The following is a 19635-nucleotide window of genomic DNA, read 5'->3' as shown; positions in this document are numbered from 1 at the left end:
GCATCAACTGTCTTGGTTGTGACTGAGTTGCAGCCAAATGAACGCACGTGGAGAGCCCCCGTGTCCAGCAAGCAGCTCTGCTGCTGTCCATGGGCTGGTATTTTTCATTTCACCAGGAAAAGAACACAGTAGACACCTATTGCACACACATAATTTAATAACTGAGTATTAAAAACCGAGGTAGTACTATGCAAATCTGCCAAACATACTGAGCCACACAAGCTAGGGTCGGACCTGGCTCTGTTTAGAGGAAGGAGCTGTTTTTCATCCAGAATTGATCTTATCAATCCATTTCAATTTATTTTTCATGACAAAGTGTATCAAGACACTGCCCATCAGCTTTGCTTTACTGCCACGTGCTCTGGCCATTAGCAGTACCATGCAGATGTGCCGTTTATCAAATGATGTTCCAAGTTCAAAATGCCTTTTGAAAAAGGCGACACGCTGCCACTGAAACGGGTGGTGAGGGTATGTCAAGGCAAGTTTTTATCATCTCTGAGCTCCTGTCAGGGGAAATGCAAAGTGGGTATCACCTGACTTTTTTGTCTATTTCCTCAGCATAGATATTCATTATTCAAAGTAGGTTTGAGGGCTTCTCGAAGAGCATAAAGGTGGGCGCTTGCTATCTTACAACTGTTGCGATTCATGAAAACTGTTAACGGGAAGAAAAAAAAAAAAAAGAAAAGAAAGAAAATTTCTCCCTGGGCCAAATAAAAATAAAACGGTGCTGCTGTAAAAGGAATCTGTTGGCTGGACGATGTGGCCGGATTTTGGGGGTGCTGATGACTAGCTGGACAAACCTGTTCTCAGCACTTGCTTGGTCGAGGTCTCTCCAGCACCTGTGCAGCGCTAGGCGACAGCTCCGTGTGCGACCATGGAGACGGCGGATGTTCCCGGCGGCTTTCCAGTGCCGTGCCGTGCCGTGCCGTGCCCGCTCGCTTCCAAGTGGGAAGCGAGGGGTGTGGAAGGGGTGTGTGGAAGGGTGGGCTGGGGGGCGGCGGCTCCGGCACGAAGGCTCGCGATCGCGTTCCGCGGCGTTTGTGGAATCCTGCCGCCTTTATGTCTTGGGTGTGTGGGGGGTTTTTCTGAGTTTTGGTTGTTTGTTTGTTTGCTTGTTTTCAGAGCGCTGAGGCGGCCGAGGTGCCGCTGTGGCCCCGGCGGTTCCGCAGCGGCGGGCGCTGTCCCCGGGGTCCCCGCGGCGGCGGCGGGCGCGGCCGGGGGCGGGCGCAGCGCCGGGCACTGATAGGCCGGGCGGATGCGCAGGCAATTTATCATCCCCGGCTCCCGAGGAGGCAGGCAGCGCGCCTGTCACCAGTATTGATTTCAGAGGATGGACTAAATTTCCTAGGATTTCCATTAAGAATTAAGCGGGGAGGGGAGGGGAGGGGGGGAGAGAGGAAGGAAGGGAAGGAGAAAAAAAAAAAAAAAAAAAAGCCGTAAGCACGCAGGGTAGCCAGGCAGACATGGATATGAGATGGCACTGTGAAAACTCGCAGGTAGCTTCTTCTCTCACAGGCGATGCAGCGCACAGGCGAAGCACTGCCGCATGCAGGGTTTAAGATACCTTTAGGCTGACAGCAAGGAGGAGAAACGAAAAAAAAAAAAAAAAAAAGAAAAGAAAAAAAAGAAAAGAAAAAAAACAAACCAAAAAAAGGCATTTGCACTGATTTACTGATTTACTGATTTTTTTTTTTTAATTTAACTAAAAAAGAGAATTAGAATATGTCTCCTTGGAGATTGCATGTCATTAATATTGAGATCAAAATTCTGCATGATAACTGTTTTAAATATAGAAAAGCTTCTAAATTGTAGGGGTTTTTTTTCTTTTCTGCTCCAAGAAAATAATGCTTTGGTACCCAGAGCATGGATGCTGCTGTTTTTTAATTTTTCTCGTCTGCTTTTTCTTAAACAATAGAGACTTTTTTTTTTTTTTTTTTTTGAGCATGTTTGCTACAAGTGAGTCTAAAAGGAAAGGAAAATTGAGAAGAATCAAATAAAAGCATGAATAAAACCTGCTTCAAATAGTTGCCAGGCTGCTTTCTTTTTAACAATCTAGCAATTATTTTGGCTTAAATTATGCTTAAACCCTGACCATGCATGCTTTTCATCTTGGCGTAGAATATGTGTGTACGTGTGTGTGTGTGTGTACGTACGTGTGTACTTGTTTTGATTTGATTTTTTTTCAGTGAGCATTTGCACAACGGGAATTCCTGTGAGTTATATGCATGCTTTGATAAGAAAAATTGCATATCAATGAATGACTGTATCTGATGGACTAAAATGTGATGATATATAATGCAAAGTAGCTTCATTTTTAAATGAGTTGCTCCTAATATTTTGGGGGAGGGTAAATGGCTGCATGCTTATGACAATGAAAGTGTTTGTGTATTTTCTCAGCAGTCGATTGTTTATTTGCTCGTTTCTAACACGAAGAGTGAGGGGGTTCCATTTATTTATTTATCTGTTTGTTTGCTTTTCAAATAACAAACATGCAAGGCGTCTGATTTAAATGAGCACGGGTTACAACAAAGCTTTCCCCGTTACCTGCAAATGAGCAGAACGGTGTGTGTTTGTGTAGGAGCGCCCAGCTCCTCTGGGGAGGTTGGTGATCTTTTCAGCTCCTTATTCTCCCCAAGAAGAGTTAAAATGCCGTGGCAGTCTGGCGCCTGCGTGCACCATGGGAATTCTGCTGGCAAAGCCAGGGCTGGCACAGGTGGGACAGGTGTGTCGTGATAGTGGAAAAAGGCAAAGGTGAGCCTGAGGGTTGCCAAAAGAGGCTAAAGGGCTTTTAAAAGAAGGAATCAGCAGCTTCCATCTGTACAGAAATGTCTCATTTTCCCCCAGTAACTAGAAAGGCAAGGGGGAAAGCTTTTTTTTGGGGGCGTTTTTTTTTCTTTCAAATGAATCAGAGGATAGTGAAGCGGTGGAGATGGTGCAATTATATTGTGGTTTACAGGTTATAGCCATTATGTTCAGAGGGAAGTTATGGTTTTGGAGGTATTTTTCATGATTGTGAAAAGGCTGAACTGAATCTGAGCTCTCTGACTTCATTTACATCTGCAGTTGTGGGGCTAAGCATCAAACCTTCTTTCCTTTGGCATACAGGGTGTGTTGTGTAATGCTGTTTGCATTTGCTAGCTGGGCTTCCTCAGAGTTCTGCCATTAAGCCTTTTGGGTTTTTTTAATTGTATTCATTTAAATCACTTAATGTGCCATTCTGTACAGCAGCTCTTCTCTTACTGCTCTGGGCTAATCAATACCTGATTTTGCTCTTCCAATAGCAGCTTATCTCAGAGAAAAAAAAAAAAAAAAAAAAAAGTGGATGGTTGTAGCCATGCCAAATGGCTATGGCCTGTTGCTATCTTAGGCCACTCTTCAAGTTCAGGCTGAAAACTTTGTGAATTGAGTTTACCATTTCCAGCTCTCTTCTTAATAATCCTCCACATCACCTAGGCATCATATATAATTTGACACAGCTGACAGCATCCACTTCGGAGAAGCTTAGGGCTGAGCCAGAATGGAAATTGAATTGCATCTCAACTCCCTAATATTAATGATCCTTCCAGGTCAGCAGAGGAGTAATTGCCAGGGCAGCCTGAGGAATTGTCCATTAAACCTGCCGAGATGGTAGCTCACCTGTGGAGAGATGCATCTAGATAGCGTGTACAAAATGAATTCCATTTGCGTAATATAGGGTCTGCTGGACTTATGACTATCTCAAAAGCCTACATGTGGTCTCAAGTTTAATACCAAGTAATTTTTCTGGTATTTTAAGATTGCTTATAACTTATGCTTAGCTAAATTGCCTTAGATGTGTTTAAAAATGAAATCTACAGAAAAATCTGCTTGATGGTTGTGTCTTGAAGGGCAAGCCTGTATTTCTGTAAAGGTGTAGCTTGATCTAAAACCTTGTGGCATAAAACAAGAGAAGAAAAGTTCATGTTGTCCATGTTCCTTAGTCCTTGAGATAGCAGCACATTTAGAATAATCCATTAATCAGTCAGAGTTTGTATACACAACCTGATTAGGTGGGCAGTTGGACTTTTAAATCCCAAATCAATATTCAACAGGAATTCAGAGGAGACAAACAGCCTAAGGACAGTGTTTAGAAACTCAGCTATGCTTTATGTCTTGGTGTAATGCTGATTTAGCAAGAAATCCCAGTCACAGTGCGAGAGGATTTATTTTATGACCTTGTACATTTGAGATGACACAGAAAGTTAAGAGTTGTCAGCATGGCTTTACTGTGATGGGAAAATGCAGAGGGGGTTCAAGCTTCCTCTGTTGCCATTACAGAAAGTCCATGTGGAGCAGCAGAGACAGAGGTACACAGAAGAGACCAGAATACAGATACTTCAGATTGAAAATCATATCCTTCTGAACTTGCCTCTGTGCCAGGTTGATGATTTAACTGATATACCATAGTTTGGAGACACAAATGAGGGAACAATCTAACCTGCTGCAGTCTTGGACCACTATCTGTTTATCTGTCCTCTCTCTCATCACAGCTACTGAAAATCATGGTGGGTTTTTCTTTCAACAGCCATGTCAACTACAGCAGCTCCATGTAGTAAAAGGATTTCTCACTCTGCTGACTCCCTTCTGCCATGGGCCACCCATTGCCACTGCTTAGAGGAGTTGCTTCCTCTCCTCAGAGCTCCTTGTCTTCACACTTTTAGAGATGGTGTCACAGCTTGGCTGGGATGTGTGTACATACACACAAGAAAACCTTTCTGAGCTTTTAAAGATAAAGAGTTGAGGAAAGCACCAAATTCAGTCTTAGCCAGGGAGAAGCTTGACAGACAGAACTTGTTGGTGAAGAGTAAATGATTTTTGTGCTTATTGGTTGACATGTTCATTAGTTTGAAATATTTTATAATTATTTTTAGTTGTGTGTATTGCCACAAAGTTTAGCCATTCTATTTGTTTCATGCTACAAAATCTTATGAATTAGCTGTTTTTCAGTGAGTAATTGATCAGCTTTTCTGATACAAAAATTGATTTTACACTTGTTTTGCACATTCAGCCAGTAGTGACTTCAGTTTCTGGATTTATCGCTCTCTCTGTTTTTTCAGACTTCTGATGTGGTTTTTCAATCCATAGAATGTTTTGCTCTGCTCTTGAAAGTTGCTCTGACCAGCAGATCCAGAAAAAGTCTAATAAAACCATGAGAAGTTCCTCTTGTGGGGTAGCTTGTATGATTAGTCTTTTGTTATGCTTTTCCACACTAGCTTTCTCTTTTTGTCTATATCTGAACCGTACTTCATTTTTTGCCATTGGGATGCATAATTAGATTTAGCTATATAATCACATGCAGTTAATAGGGGCTAATCCCTTTTTTTCAGATCGTATCTTTCAATCCCTATTGGGTGAAACTTCAGGTAATGCCTCCAATCTAAGTATCAGATCGAGATGAGACAGAGTAGGGGCTGAGGGCAAAATTTAGAGTCAACAGCTATTCAAAACAATGTGGGGTACATCAGGAGGTAGCTAATAACACCCTTGCAGTTCCTTTGAAAAAGTAGTTGTTGGCACTGTTTCTGTGCATTTGACAGCATTACTAGAGGATAGTAATTCTACAGAATGTCCTTTTATACTAGAGAAAGAAAAAAATGTGTGCAACCTCTTAAAAAAAGCCAAAGGATAAGGATTAGAAAGTGTATTTTGTGCATACGGGAAATCTGAGCATAGTGGACACACCAGTTAGTCCTGTGCAGCAGTTTGGCAGGGTTTCCAAAAAGTGTGAATTAAGGTGAAGTTTCACCATCCTTGAAGTCAATGGAAATGCTGTCAGTGACATTCTACCCCTGGCAGACGTCCGAACAGCATAGAGTGTAAAGTCAAAGTACAGACATATGAATTGATTTCTAAACCCAGCTATTTTGGATGATTGTTGCTTAAAGTAAATCAGAAGTTAAATGAGAAATGAGCAAGATGGTATTTTCACCAGAATGATTCATTTTAAATTCCATCCCACGAACTAGATGGTTCCTTGCCAGTGAGGATCTGGGAAGCTTTCAGGTAGTGAGGCATTTCTCACGCTGAGAGTCTGTAATGTCCAGGAGCTTGGAACACCTTCTGGTTTGAGCCTGGCCATATGTTTTTGGCACAGATCCAGAAATTAATATAGTAAGTTGTGGATTTTAGCACAGAGTAAATTGCATTTCTTGGCTCCAATAATGTTAGTGCCTGTTTGCTGGTTTCTCTAAATTGGCTGTGGTATGGCTGCAAAACAATACTAAATTACATGAAGTAAAGGCTTAAATTATTCTCTTTAAGTTTCCACAAGTTTTGTATTTTTCCTTTCTTCTAGTTCTTTTGATTTCTCTTATTCTGTTTCCTATCTATTTCGAAATTCCCATGCTAGATCACTCTCATTGTGAAGAATACTCTATATATATGCTGTTATTGTATTTTTTCTGTACTGGAGGCTGAGGAGAATGTCTTGGTTTTCTGTGGTGGTTTTTAGTGCTGCTCCACCTTAGTCATTCAGGAGTTTAATTGGAATTTTTTTTTTTTTTTTTTTTTTTAATGGGGTTATTTGCAATGTTAAACAAATGCATTAGGTTAGCAAAATTGTTGAGCAAGTTTATTGAGAAAAAGAGTGATTAGAGTGTCTGGTGTTGTGTGTTAGCACTATGACTGCTACCAATTTTTACAGCTCTCTCAAAGCAGAATGTACACCTGGGGCACAACTGCATTGAAGAGGTGGACAATGGCTTTTGGTTTTCACCTCTTTTATCATGCATGACCAAAAGATCTTTAAGAAAGTAGTAGCACAAAGACTCCACATACAAATACATGTTATTTATGTGAGGTATATTGTACAGTAGAAGCAAAAAAATTAAGTTCATCTGGCATTTGGGAGCAAAGCATGTTTCTGAGTTCCTAACTGGTGTTAGAATTGCATAATAAAAGGGATATGACAGCAAATGGAAAGTCATGATTTTGCTTTACAGATAACACAGATTCTATACTGGTATTATGTGTCAGTAATGCACCAAAGTCGGAGAAGCTGAGTAATGAATATATGAACAAAGTACAGACTTCTTCCATATTTTAGAGCAGTGAGGTGGCAGCAAGGAAGAGGTGGGAAGCCCAGCCAAAATCAGAGCAGGCCAGTAAAAATATCCCTTCCGGTGAGCTGCACTGCCAAACGCAAATCTGTTCTGTGAGGTTGATGTCAACGTCAACTGCCGTGTCCTTAAGAAGCTCACTTCCCCTGGCCCATGCCAGCTCCACGGAGGTTTGCAAAGCCAAGCTGAGTCGTGCAGCTTGTGGTTTCCTAGAGGATGTCCATCTGCCCCGAACAGCCTGAGCAGCCCCGGGCCCTCGCTGACAACTGCGTCGGCGGAACTGCCGCGTCCTCTGTGAGCAGCGCTGCCCAGCTCCGGCACACTGCAGCACTGCCAGGAATAGCTCTGCTCTCCTCCTAGCCATAAAGGGTGCAATGCCAGGGTACTTCACCCTGGGTCGTCTCTATGCTTGAGCCTGAGAAACACACTTTGGATCTTTTAAACTAGTTTAAACTCAGTCTGGACCAGTGGGAGTCCTCTTTCAGGGCATGTTGAGTGATGGTTGTTTGGCCTTGTTTGGTTTGGGTTAGGAAGAGGCTTTACAGGAGAGCATTTCTGTTGCTCCTCTTTCTGTTTGTTTTTAGCCATTCTAGCTAACAGACAGTAGGATGTTTCTGCTCAATCTTGCAGGGGTCAGGGTGCATGAAACAGTTAAGAGAAAATTAGCATAATTTAGTATTTTTCTGCCGGTATCTTAAATGCTAGGTTGCTAGATGCACCATTTTTACCTAGAGGCATGAACAATGTAAGACCCCAGTTCTTCTGTAAGCTCCATTGACAATTGTCAACTTTACCAACCCTGAATGTTTCCTTTGCAGCTTTACCTGTGCAGCAAATCTCTATTGCTATGTATTTCCCCTTTCTAGTGGGGATATCTAGGGAATAAAGGAAGTAAAGTGGTAGTAGAGACATCTGAATAGGCTGCAAAGGTGACCTTTGCAAAATACTCCTTCAGGGTTACTGGGGAGGATGTGTGACATTCAAGTCTCACTGTTCTTGTGCACCAGACAGTTACGAAGGAAATAATAGCAACTTTTAAGCTCTTAAGAATGCATCTGTCACTTTGTCCAATCTTTGCTTTCTGGCAGCCTAAAATAGGTGACTGAGATGGTAACCTAGTCCTGAAAAAGTCTGAGGCAATTTTCTGATGTCCAAACCGTCTGCACTATCTATTCCCCATTGCTGTTTAGGTGAACCAGGGGTGAGCAGCAGCTTTTATGACAGTGGGAGCATTCTTCCAGTGTGCAGCCACTGCAGGATGAGGAGCTCTGGCAGCCAGTCTGTGACCCCTGCTCTTGCCTTGCATTGTGCTGAGACTGACTGGACTGCTCTAGTAGACTTTGTTTTACTCTTCTTATAGCCAGGTATCCAGATGGCCTCAAGGATTTAAGTCAGCTTTTCAACTTCAGGTATTGTTGTACTTGGAAATAGGAAAACTGAAAGTGACCTGAGTAAATAATCTAAAAATATAATGGGGAAGTGACTAATTCCTTTTGGAAGCCTACCTCAACTGTAATTCATTTCAGTTCCAAGAAAAGATCCTCACTTATTTGTGATTAATTAGACAGAACCACCTTGACATCACTAAATAATAAGACAACCCCAGAAAAAAAAGAAGTTTTTCTCCTTAAGTGAACCAGTAGTTTCTCAGACTATTAGTGTATGGCATATGCCTGGACTACTGCAAAGCTGTGGAGAGCAAAATGGAAAAGTGTTGCCTTAGTCGTGTTGATAATCAGAGTAAGAGCAGATGAAGCTGTGAAAAATGTTAGTTAAACAATGTTCTCACAGTGGTGTTATTCAGAGCCTGACTAGAATCTGCATGTCTCTTAGCTGAGGGATTGGCACTGTGGATCCCCTTCTTTCTGGTCCTACTTCCTTGCCCAACTAGTCTGCAAGCGTGGGATTATCTCTATTTCTACTTTGACTGTAGAAAATCCTGATGCTTCATGTATTTCTGGGAACTTCATGTTCCATATTCATTTATGGATATACCAGATTATTTCTTGATTTTAACTGAATTTGATGATCAAAGAAAGAATTGGACAAAACAGTTATTTATCCCATTATTCTGCCATTTTGGAGAAAAATTGTGCCATTGTTAAACTAACACCTGTTCAATTCATGGTGAGCTTTGCAAACTCCATTTTATTTCTTGTGGTGTTACATTAAAACATTACTGCCATTATTTTCAGGTATTAAAAGTAATTTTCGTTTCCCATGAATATTCTCTCCTGGGCTTTTCCTCCAGTATCAGCATCTCAGAACAGGACACCTACCTAGCAGACGGCACTGGGAATGACAAATAAGTCATGTTTTGAGTTGAAAATATCCTGAATGTTAAAGCTGCCAGTCTAATAATTAAGTATGTTAGAAAAAGTATAATTATGTTTGCATTTTCCAGGTGTCATTTCAGTTACTCTCAATTAAATGTTTTGCATGAAGTATATGGGCTGAAATTAGCCAACAAGTCATTGAGCTACTTCTTTTTTGTCATCTGGACTTCTTCCTCCAGTGACTGTTAATTTTGAGGTGATGTTTCTTCCTCCTGGGAATGGTTTTGCATGGATGTATGCTGAATTGTATCCATGCTAATAACTGGGAGGGGGAGCAATATTCTTGGAGGAAAGTAAAGGCAGGAATAACTTGTGAGCCCTACAAAATAATTGGGAGTGGGAGTTAAGGAGACTTCCACATGGTCTACATATGCTGGGTTTTGTCTCTGCCCTCAGAGGTCCTATAACTTAGACACAGGTGCCAAATGTGGTGTTCAAATGGTGAGGTCAGCAGTCAAAAGAAGCTTGGGGTTTTCCTTTCTTCTTTGTAAATTCATGCTGACCTATTGAAAATGTTAGCAGCTGCATAAGTTGCTGGATCTGATTTCCATGTAAGGTGTTCTGTCTCTGGAATACTGGAAAGGTTACTCTGTTCAGCAGATGCTCTCAGTTTCCAAATAACAAAGAGGAATTACACAGGGGTGGCACCTTCAAGGTGGAGGAGCACTGATGCTCCCCCTTGTGCTGTGGCCTGATTTTGGGCTGTCAGTGTGGGGTGTGTGCCCAGTCCGTGATTTCTCTGTCTGAGGAAACCAGCCAGGTCTGGATGCTGAATGGAGCAAAACACTGGCTCCATTCCAAGGATTTCTAATTTTATTAGATTGTCTATATGAAGCTGATGGCTGACTGAGTACCCAGATACATTTAAAGTCTTTATCAGTGTTTATCTCTCACTGCAGAGGTCAAATCATGGGAAACACTGGTGCTCTCCTTACCATCAATTTCATGCCAATTAAAATCTCAAAATAAGTCTTGTAACTATCTCTCCTGCCCTTGGTATCACAGTCTCTTTTTTCATTTTCTTTTTTTAACCTCATTTACAGTGGAAGATTGAGTGTTATAATCTCATTTCAGAACCAGTATCCCTTCACCTCCCTCCTCCTCCCCCCTAAAAAATAAAAACTCTGGGAGCAATACTCATTTCTTGTAACTGTTCTTTCTGGCTGACAATTCGGCTGAGCATCATTGCATCTGCCCTTGCTCCCTACCTGATCCTTTGGAATTGCACATGTGCCAGGAGCTCCCATGCAGAGTCATATCAGTATAAAGAGGAAGGGGTCTCAGTGTTTAAGTATATTTTTTAAAATAAAGTAGCCAATATTCTATAAACATCTGCTTGCCACCAGGATCCCACAAGCCTGCTGGCTTTGATTCCTGTCTTTGCACACTATGCCTATGCAGAAGGCACACTTTGCAAGGTCACCCACCAGCTTTTGTGCTCAAAAAACAGTTGAGCGTTATCCAGAACAACAAAGTAAAAACTGTCTCTGAAAGGGTTCCTACCTCAGCAGGTACCTTGAATGTTGCATGCAGCTGTGGGCTACAGCTGTGGAAGTCACAGAGAGTTATAAATTAGCCTTGCAGGGAAAGCTAATTGGCAGCTTTTCCTTCAAAACAAGACCCTTTTGTGCAGTGAGTATGTGTGTGAATGTTTCCATGCTCAGGTGGAGTTGTAAAAATATTTGACACATGATCTCCCATTTTTCCAGCACTCAGCTGTGGAGCATAGCTTATGCATTTGATAGTGATCACAGATAGCTTTCAGCCCTGATACAAAGAGAAAAGATTGTATTGGACTAAACTGATTTCAGACAGAGTCTTTTTTGGACAGATGTCGACTTCTCAAGTGATATATACCATCCTCAAGAGCGCCTGAGCATGGTAAACACTGATTAGTGGACTGGAGGTGATGGAAGAGAGGATTAACTAAACTGTAGAACGTTATAAAGTTTATTATATGAGCTGGTGACTGGGAAACCAGTCTTGAAAAAATCCTGTAGCCCCTTTGAAAAAAAACAACCTAAGAAGACTAGGGCATCTTAACTTTACAGAAAGAGAAATCTCTTCAGACGCTGTACAGTTTATTCTTGTGGTATTCTGGGACACGAGAAGGATATCAAAATATCATTGCCAAAGAGTGAAGGCAACACATGGATGCACAGCAAGAGGATTCAGGCTGCAGCGGGCAACAAGGAAGTTTTATTTTCTTCATGCTTTACATTTATGAAAAATTCAGTTCCAGAAAGATTAGAATAGAGAGTAGATGCAGGCAGGCATTGACTCCATGGATTACAGCACAGATTCCTTGACATTTACTGTCCATCTTTGCATCACAATGAGGTTTGGCAAAATGAAGTATTTAACAGAGAAGCAGTTTGTGGCAATCTGCAAAGTCTCACAGTAGTGTATTTATCCCCAGGAAGGGCTGTAGTGATGCTGAAGAAGGCTGTTAAAATCTGTTTGTGTTTTCCCAAAGCCATAACAAGGGAGAACATAAGCAGGTGTTAGTTGGGCTGGTCTGGGGAGGAATAAAAGCCTGGAGAACTGGTAAATAGCTGAATTTGCAGTTGGTCGATGCCAAAGTTCAGCAGAGAACATAAAGGCAAGACAAGGTGGGATTGTTTCAGCTGATGCTTGTGATGCATCTGGCATTTATCTCTCAGGTGCTGTTGTGCTGCTGGAAGCAATCAGGTGGCAACAATGCCCAATGAGATATTTCACAAAATGGAAGTTTCCCACCTGTGGGAAACAAATGGGCAGCAGAAGAGGAGAGTTTGCTATCACAGCTGAGCATGGAAAAGTGTGAGGGATACCAAGCTCAAAACAAAGCAACTGATATCCAAATTTTCCAATAGCAAGAAATCTATGCAACCAGAGAAGTGAAAAAATGGCTTTCATTCAGAGAGATTTCTTTTATCTGTAGATATTATTTCAGCCAATCTTTGGAAGGTTCATGAGAAGTCTTTTTCCACATGTGGCTCTTGAGATGCATCAGTTAACGTAAGACATTGGGGGAGAGTTTGGGGATTTTAAAATGAAGTTAGGTTTTGGCAAACTATAATAAAATAGATATCCCTTCCACTTTGCTCACCCAGTGTAGCCATTAGAAGAGAGATGTTTATACTAAGTGTGAAAATTATGTAGTAGAACCCAAAATGTGTAACTAAACTGTTGGAGAGCATAATTTTATAGATGTTTTATGTCTAAAGTAACATTGCAAAGAAAATGATGCCTGGTAAAATGGGACATGTATAGTTTAGCAAGGTCTTCAAACTTTCTTGATATGAAACTTTGTGGAAAGGAAAAAAAATGGGGTGAAAAGTTTATCACTGTGGGGATTAGGTTTTCTGGATGTGAAGAAGGACAGCAGGTTGGAATGGCTGCAAAATCTCTCTGATATTCTGTGATTAAAGAGCACAAGTTTTGCTTGAAAAGTGAAAAGTGTTGCCTGAAAAGGAAAGGAGGAAACTGAAAGAGAATGAGGTCGGGGCCAGATTTTCTTCAGACCGTCACCTGCAAACAGATTTGTGGTCAGAAGTGTCTGGAAACTGCACAGCTGTGAGAGTCCCTGGGGGAGGTCACATTTTGAGATGTGCTTTGATAAGATGATCAGGCACAATGTCACAAAAAAAAAAGCAGCTGCCAGAAAGAGGAGTTGTCTTTGCATGTGTTCTGACATCTGCCTCCATGCTAAACAGCAGCAGGATTCAGGTTTAAGTGGGAGGGAGGTGCTGATGCAGGCTGAAGGGCTGTGCACTATCAATGTGATGCCACACACCAAAATCCTGTGCTGAGGTGAGAAAACCTCATTCCAACTCCACCTTCGGGAACTGAGAAGTGAGCATTTGCTTGCCTAAATCAGTGGTTGCATTTTTATTGTCTGTTTGCTTTTGGGGGGAGAGACATTCTTATTTGGTCCAAATACTGGACATCAAACAAATTTAGCCTTGCCATTTCTAAACCAGAAAGAAATTACTTTATTGAATCTCCTCATATGTAGGAAGAGTTTCCACCCATCGCTGACATGGGAGAAATGTCAGTTTTTCCAGCAAAATTTCAGTTTGGTTAGGAAGCGTCTCTGACTGAAGGCAGGAAAGCCTGGAAAAAGTCAGGAAGACACGAATTTTACAGAAAACTCATAGTTGTTCATTCACCCACACAGGAACTTACTCATAGTTACCTAAGAGAGCATAAGACTGTACAAGAATTTCTGGGTCATAAAGTCCAGTCTGTTCCCAAAGTTCTCCAACATTACAGTTTTAGGTGGACCTTTCTAGCAGTGAAAATGTATTAGATGGCTTCAGGCAAGAAAAAAATGCCCAGCACTGCAAATTTGGACCTTTAAATTAGTTGTTTAGAAATGCTGAACAGCGGACACATTTTTCTGTTTTATTTTGCTGTCATTTCACTAGGCATTGTTTTAATGCAGAAAGACCCAAACAAATTACAAATCCAAAACATAAGCATAAGCATAGTTATATTACTGTAATGAGAACTTGCATTGCTAGTTCCTCACTGAGCCTAAAGTAGATTTTTTTATTGGCCATTCCAATGCTTCTTTACTGACACCAGCAGTTTTCAGGTCGCAGATCCTTCTTCAGCATTAGTGGTTTTTAAAAGTCATCACCATTTTGTGGCTACTATAATAAGAAGAATAAAACATTTTGTTGGGGGGGTGGGGATGTTTGTGATGCATTTTGATTCTACATATCCATGTTTCAAAATGTTTACAAGGTTTGTTTGACCCTGGCAATGTCTCACGGCCTCTGGGCTGACCTTTCTCAGTCATCCTAAGGAAGACATCCATTAGCTGACAAATATTTCTAATATTTCTGTTTACGAATCAAAGTAGCCTGTTAGCAACAGCACATTTATTTAAGAAGACATCTCAGTAATAGTGAACAACTGGCCAAATAATCCTGGTTCAGGGCCTTCTCTCATAATGACCTGAACTTCTGCAGAAGAGCCTGTTAAGGGCATGGCTGGTGGATACACTGGTCTTCCTCCCAGGAAAATTCCCTCTGCAGCAGTGGGGGTAATGGCCTGTAAGACCTAAACACTCTGTTAGTGGAATTACACCAGAGGAATTCATCTCTGCTTGTGAAAACTTCTGCTTAAATCCAGCTGACATTATAGGAGGGGAGCAAAAGAAGGAGATGAATTTAAAGAGCAATTAGGGAAAGAATTTACTTGTAAAGCAATCTTGTCTTTTACTGTTTGATTTTGGAATTATTTTAATTATCTCTCATTTAAGAAAGTGGAACCTTTAATGAAAACAAAAAATTAGATGCTGCCATTAGAAGCAAATCACACTTGTGACAGAGAGCAGACTTGGATACAGGAGTTGGTGCACAATGCTGAAACCACTTTTGGCTTTCAAGGAGTTGATTAGAGTGGTCTTGCATTTGTGAGCGTCTGTGTATTTCATTCCTTTGTCTCATTTCTTTCTTAAATGTTGTCCTTGTGCTTTAATATCTCTCATGTGAGGAACAGTAAAATGTAGGTCAGATACAGGAATTCCTGTTTGAAATCCATAAACTCTTCAATGCCCAGTGTAGCTTAACTTCCAACAGGGATGGCTGTAAGTGTTGGCAGTTCTAAACCATCTGTGGGACTTCTGTGGGAGAGGTGAAGAAGTCAAAAAAACAGAACAAAATGAAAGTTCCTGTTTTACCTAAGTGTCTCCATCCTTTGCCTCTCTACAGTATAAATTATGGCATGAAATATTGATTTTTTGCAAGACATGGTTGTGTAGTTTATTTGCTTAACTTCTGTAGTAGTCTAATGAAAATCCAATTTGATTTTGACAGGTTAGGGCTGTAGTTTTAAAGGCAAAATGGCAGATTTGTAGACAGTGATTCCTTGAACAGTGATTATAGAGACAGTTGCTTATATAATTACTGCATTATATGTATGTTACCAGTGTTACATGACACTAAAATCAGTCATTAATCCTTTTTTATCATCCCCAGTAGCAAAAAACTCTGGGAAAGAGAAAAGTAGAGCAACCACCATGAGAAACAGAATGAGTCCTCAAAGGAGGTCCTGATTGCTTAAGAAAATTTGGTACCATGTCTGATAAGGTTCTCTTCGTGTACTTCAGAGATTCTGTCATTCCACTTTGCAGATAATTTTCTTATCTAGAGCAATTAGGACTATTTGTTGCTTGCGTGGTTCTATGTTTTAATGCTGAGCAGCTGCTGCTGTCACTGAAGTAGTGTTTTTCTCTTGGGTATTCCCAGTACCAGCCCCAGCTCTCAGCTGTGCACTGAAGCATTGCAGCTCTTGCTTCTTCAGGCTAAAGTGGCTCTCTTACCACATCAGGCAGAGCAGGAGGAGGCTAAAAGGAAGGCTCTTGGAGGTCATAGGTGTCTGCCTGTGGAAAAAGAAGCAGGGAGTTGTAACTTAGTTTTATTTTGCAAAGCCTAAGGATGCATAAGTGCAAGGGGAGTTGATCTAAGTGCTTGGACTTGAGACAGAAGTCATGAGCTCCATGAATCTCTACAGCTTCTAAACATGTATAGTTCTTTGCAAGTGGAAGTGGGAAGGTTAAAACCATTGCATGAAGGGCATGGCACCTCCAGAACTACATCCTTCTTGATGTAGGAAAGGCAGTGCAAACTCTGAGGGTCTGAAGCTGAATATAACTATTAGTCAGTCTTAGAATTGACGTTTTTATGTGGTTTGGTGTCATACAACAGCGACCTACCTGAAGGCAGCTGTGAAATGGTGATTGTATCTCTCTAAGCATTATGAACTGCAGGGATTAAACAGAATCTCCCCCAAACACACACATGCTCACTGTCCATTTTCCAGTTCACTCTGTACAAGAAAAGAATTAAACACGTAGTCATTTCCTCATCTGCAGGTAAGATTATGCTTTCTTTTAAAGAATTCTCTTTTAAATAGTGGTTCAGGTGCTGGGAAAAAAAAGGCACCTGTGGGTTCAAAGCTTTATCTGCAGGGATACATAGGCAAACCCCATCATTTGGGCAGGCTATTGTTTGAATCAGACAGGTTTCAGTGCTGTTAATTAGCTGCCTTTTTTTTTTTTTTTTTTTTTTTTTTTTTTTTTTTTTTTTTTTTTTTTTTTCCTTTTTTTTTTAACAATAATTTCTCTGGTGTTTGCTCTGTGCTTACCTAGGTAAAGCAAACATTAAATCTCAATTAAGATTGCTATACTCATCAAGCAGAAATTCTCTGTTGTATTCAGTTCCCCTGCTTTGGGGAAAGCAAAGCTGTTGTTTTGAGAGAGATGGATGCATTCTATACCTACAGATCGTGGACAATGGGGTTTTATGGTCCCTTGAACACAGTGAAATACGCTGCAACAGATGTGCTTGTGAATAAAACACTGGAGTGGATTAATTGCAGGCCTACTCGGGTTAGGTGTTGTGTAAAGTCGAGGCATGTCCTTAGCATAGGGAGCATGTTTTCTGGGAAATACACCCTGAGAAAGCAGGGAGAGCCAGACCCAGCCTCCTGTAGTGTGGATGCAGTAACAGCTGGTACCTTGGTGTGTTCACACAAACCCCCCTGAGAGTGAAAAACCTGAGTGCTGGGAGGGGATTCATGTATCACGCTGGAATTCTTTCTTTTAAAAACACAAATAGGGTACAATAGTGGAAAGGTAAAGTTTTCTTACAGATGAACTCCTCAACATCCATAAAAACTGGGAGTTGTAGTGACCCCTCTCTTGCTTGCAAAGGGTTGCAGTGCTGCCAGTGCCCTCTCCTCTCATCATGGCATCAAAGTCTTCGCTCTTGTTCATCATCTGCAACTGGGACATCCAGTTTTACCAAACAGTGTGGGAGTAGTGGGTGATCTCTTGCTGCTTCGCTTGAAACCCACCAAGTGAGTGTAGTTTTTTCAGGAGCTGACCTGACAGTGGTGGTGGAGTGGGACAGTGGCTCTGTATGTCTCTGCTTTTCTCCAGTGCTGGTGCAAAACTCTGTGACATGTTTCCCTGGAGAATTCATGCCTCTCTGCATAGTGCTGAGAAAGTGTCACAGCTTTAATTTGCCAGGAATGAGGGCTGCCTTGCTATTTGCATTATGGAGAGGAGCCCTGGCTCATTCATATGCAGGCAGCTAAGCCCAGGGAGTTTTCAGCATCCCATGAATCACACTGGGGGATGCCTGGCCCAAAACAGCATCTCTGCATTTCATGCTGAAGCTTGACCAGAAGTATGTGATGTGTGTCAGACAAAGAGTAATTAAATTTGTTTTCACATAAAAGATTATTAGACACAAAGACACAGGCTTCTTCACCTGGGTCTCTGAATATTTTTGGAGCACAGCTTTTGCTGTGGAACCTTGAAGAAGTAAAAAATTATATAATTTTGTCTGTTCAGTGAGCTGAATTATTTATTTGGAATGAAAATATTTTATAATCATGTTTCAGAAAATAAGTGTGATTTCTAGGCAACTATGCCTAATAAGAACCCTGCGGTATGAAATCTAGTCTATGACTGCTAAATAGTTCTCCATCTTAAAGCTGTGCTGGGCTATGTGTATTTTTAGGCATCCTAGCAATAAATATTTTATAAAGTGCTGCAGACAGTCAAGGGAGGAAATGTTCTGTTGCAGAGGAATCCAATTTCAGGTTCCCCATAAAATGATGTGGTTTATAGGGTTTGATATCAGATACAAAAACAAGGATGTTATATAAAATGTATCAGATGTTATCATTGAAGAAACCCTGCAGTGTTGTGAATAATTTGTGATCCTTCAAAGAAAACTAGAAGGGCCCTAAGCAGGCTGTGTAGTGATAAATATCAATCTACATGTGTTCCTATATTGATGAAAAAAGCTACTCCTTACTTTTATTAACAACGAGGTCGGATTGGTAGTAAAGGAAGACAAACAATCTTTATTGATACTTACACTACATGTCTAATGGAGAATAAATATTGCAAATGCTCACTATGACTGCATATGCCGTGGAGAGAAGCCTGCCATCTCCAAGTCAGTATTTGAGGATTATAATTCCCTGTTGGAGGCTTTGCTCCAGCATTTCCAGAACTCCTGTTTTGCAGCATCGTGCGGTGCTGGCACTTGCTGTATGTGCATTTTCCATGTACATGAGAACCGCCTAATGCTCAGTCTGCTCCTGTTAAGTCGATGCAGGGGAGAGCAGCCTTCCTTAAGTACAGCTTGGCACATACAGCTGAGATTTAGCTATTAGCATCGTGTTATAATGGCACATTTATCTTTCAGAGCAGAATGAGTGTAAACACCCTGTCTGCCGGCATTTGCTGTGCCCTGTTGGGCTGGGGGAGCAGCTGCTCATGGAGGAGAGATGGCAGTAGGGGCAGTGGACTGGTGGTGGTGTGCTTCCTGCCCACTGGCAAGTGGGAGCTGCAGCTCCTGTCCTGCTGTAGGAAGCAAAATGCTCACTCTTCCCTGATTGCCCATTTGGAGACTGCCAGTCACCTCTTTCTTCATGGTGGGTTGGTGCCTGCCTTTTCCTTGAGGTGCTTTGCATGTAAAGCAACCTTGGTGTTGCTCAATCTAAACTGAACCATGGGTGTAGAAGGTTTTAGGAGAAGGAAGCCATTTGCTTTTTGTCCTGCTGTTTTAAGTGGAAGCTGTTGCATAAAGCTACAAGTGCAGAGCTATGCACACCTAGGTGGTAATTTCTCCTGAAGAAAATCCATAACCAGAAAAGGATTTAAGACTGCAGGGAAGGCTTTCATTTCCTTTCCTTTTTCGGTGCTGAAACCCATATGAATTAGGAAAATAGCAGCTATCTAATGGAAAACGTGTATTTCCCATTGCCTTCACAGAAAACAGAGATTTCCTGAGTTCTGTGTTGGTTTAAAATGCTAGGATTGGGGACATTTGGAGATATTGTGCATTTGCAAGCAAATGGTAGGATAGGAGAGGACACAACAGCAGGCTTTTGCTTGGGTCTACAGCACTACAGTTACCTGGCATTGTGACTAATAAAGAAAATGGGAGCCAAGTTTCAAGACTGAGAGAGAAGAAAGAATCACTCAGTATCAGGGTGTTCCCCTTATTATCATGGTGGGAGTTACAGATGGGTTTTCTAGACATGTTTTCCCCAGTCAGTAAAGCCTCTGGGACTGTAGTGATGCCTTAAGTTTTAGCTTTCGTATTTTCCAGATTTTGTACTGTTTTAGTATATAACTCTGAACTTCATGTATAGGGTTAGTAAGTTCTCTTCACAGTTTAGTTAGACAAAACAATCCTTTTCCAGCC

The 19635-nt window shown here is 41.3% G+C and overlaps 1 protein-coding gene across 17 annotated transcripts in view; it reads left to right on the top strand.

Moving 5' to 3' along the window:
- Nucleotides 1-19635, top strand: part of NRXN1 (neurexin 1) — a 667911-nt gene that overhangs the window by 615584 nt on the left and 32692 nt on the right. Inside the window, exon 1 of one of the 17 annotated variants that reach the window (XM_066316371.1) lies at nt 1421-1496. The exons of the other annotated variants lie outside the window; for them this stretch is intronic. Coding sequence (XP_066172468.1) covers nt 1464-1496 — 33 coding nt within the window. The 5' untranslated portion in view covers nt 1421-1463. Of the gene's footprint in view, nt 1-1420; nt 1497-19635 lie in introns of those variants that run through there. 17 annotated transcript variants of the gene reach the window in all.

This window comes from Sylvia atricapilla, chromosome 3 (assembly GCF_009819655.1).
Source record: "Sylvia atricapilla isolate bSylAtr1 chromosome 3, bSylAtr1.pri, whole genome shotgun sequence".
Lineage (NCBI taxonomy): Eukaryota > Metazoa > Chordata > Aves > Passeriformes > Sylviidae > Sylvia > Sylvia atricapilla.
Note: the sequence above shows the minus strand (reverse complement) of the source record. Positions and strands in the feature narration are given on the sequence as shown.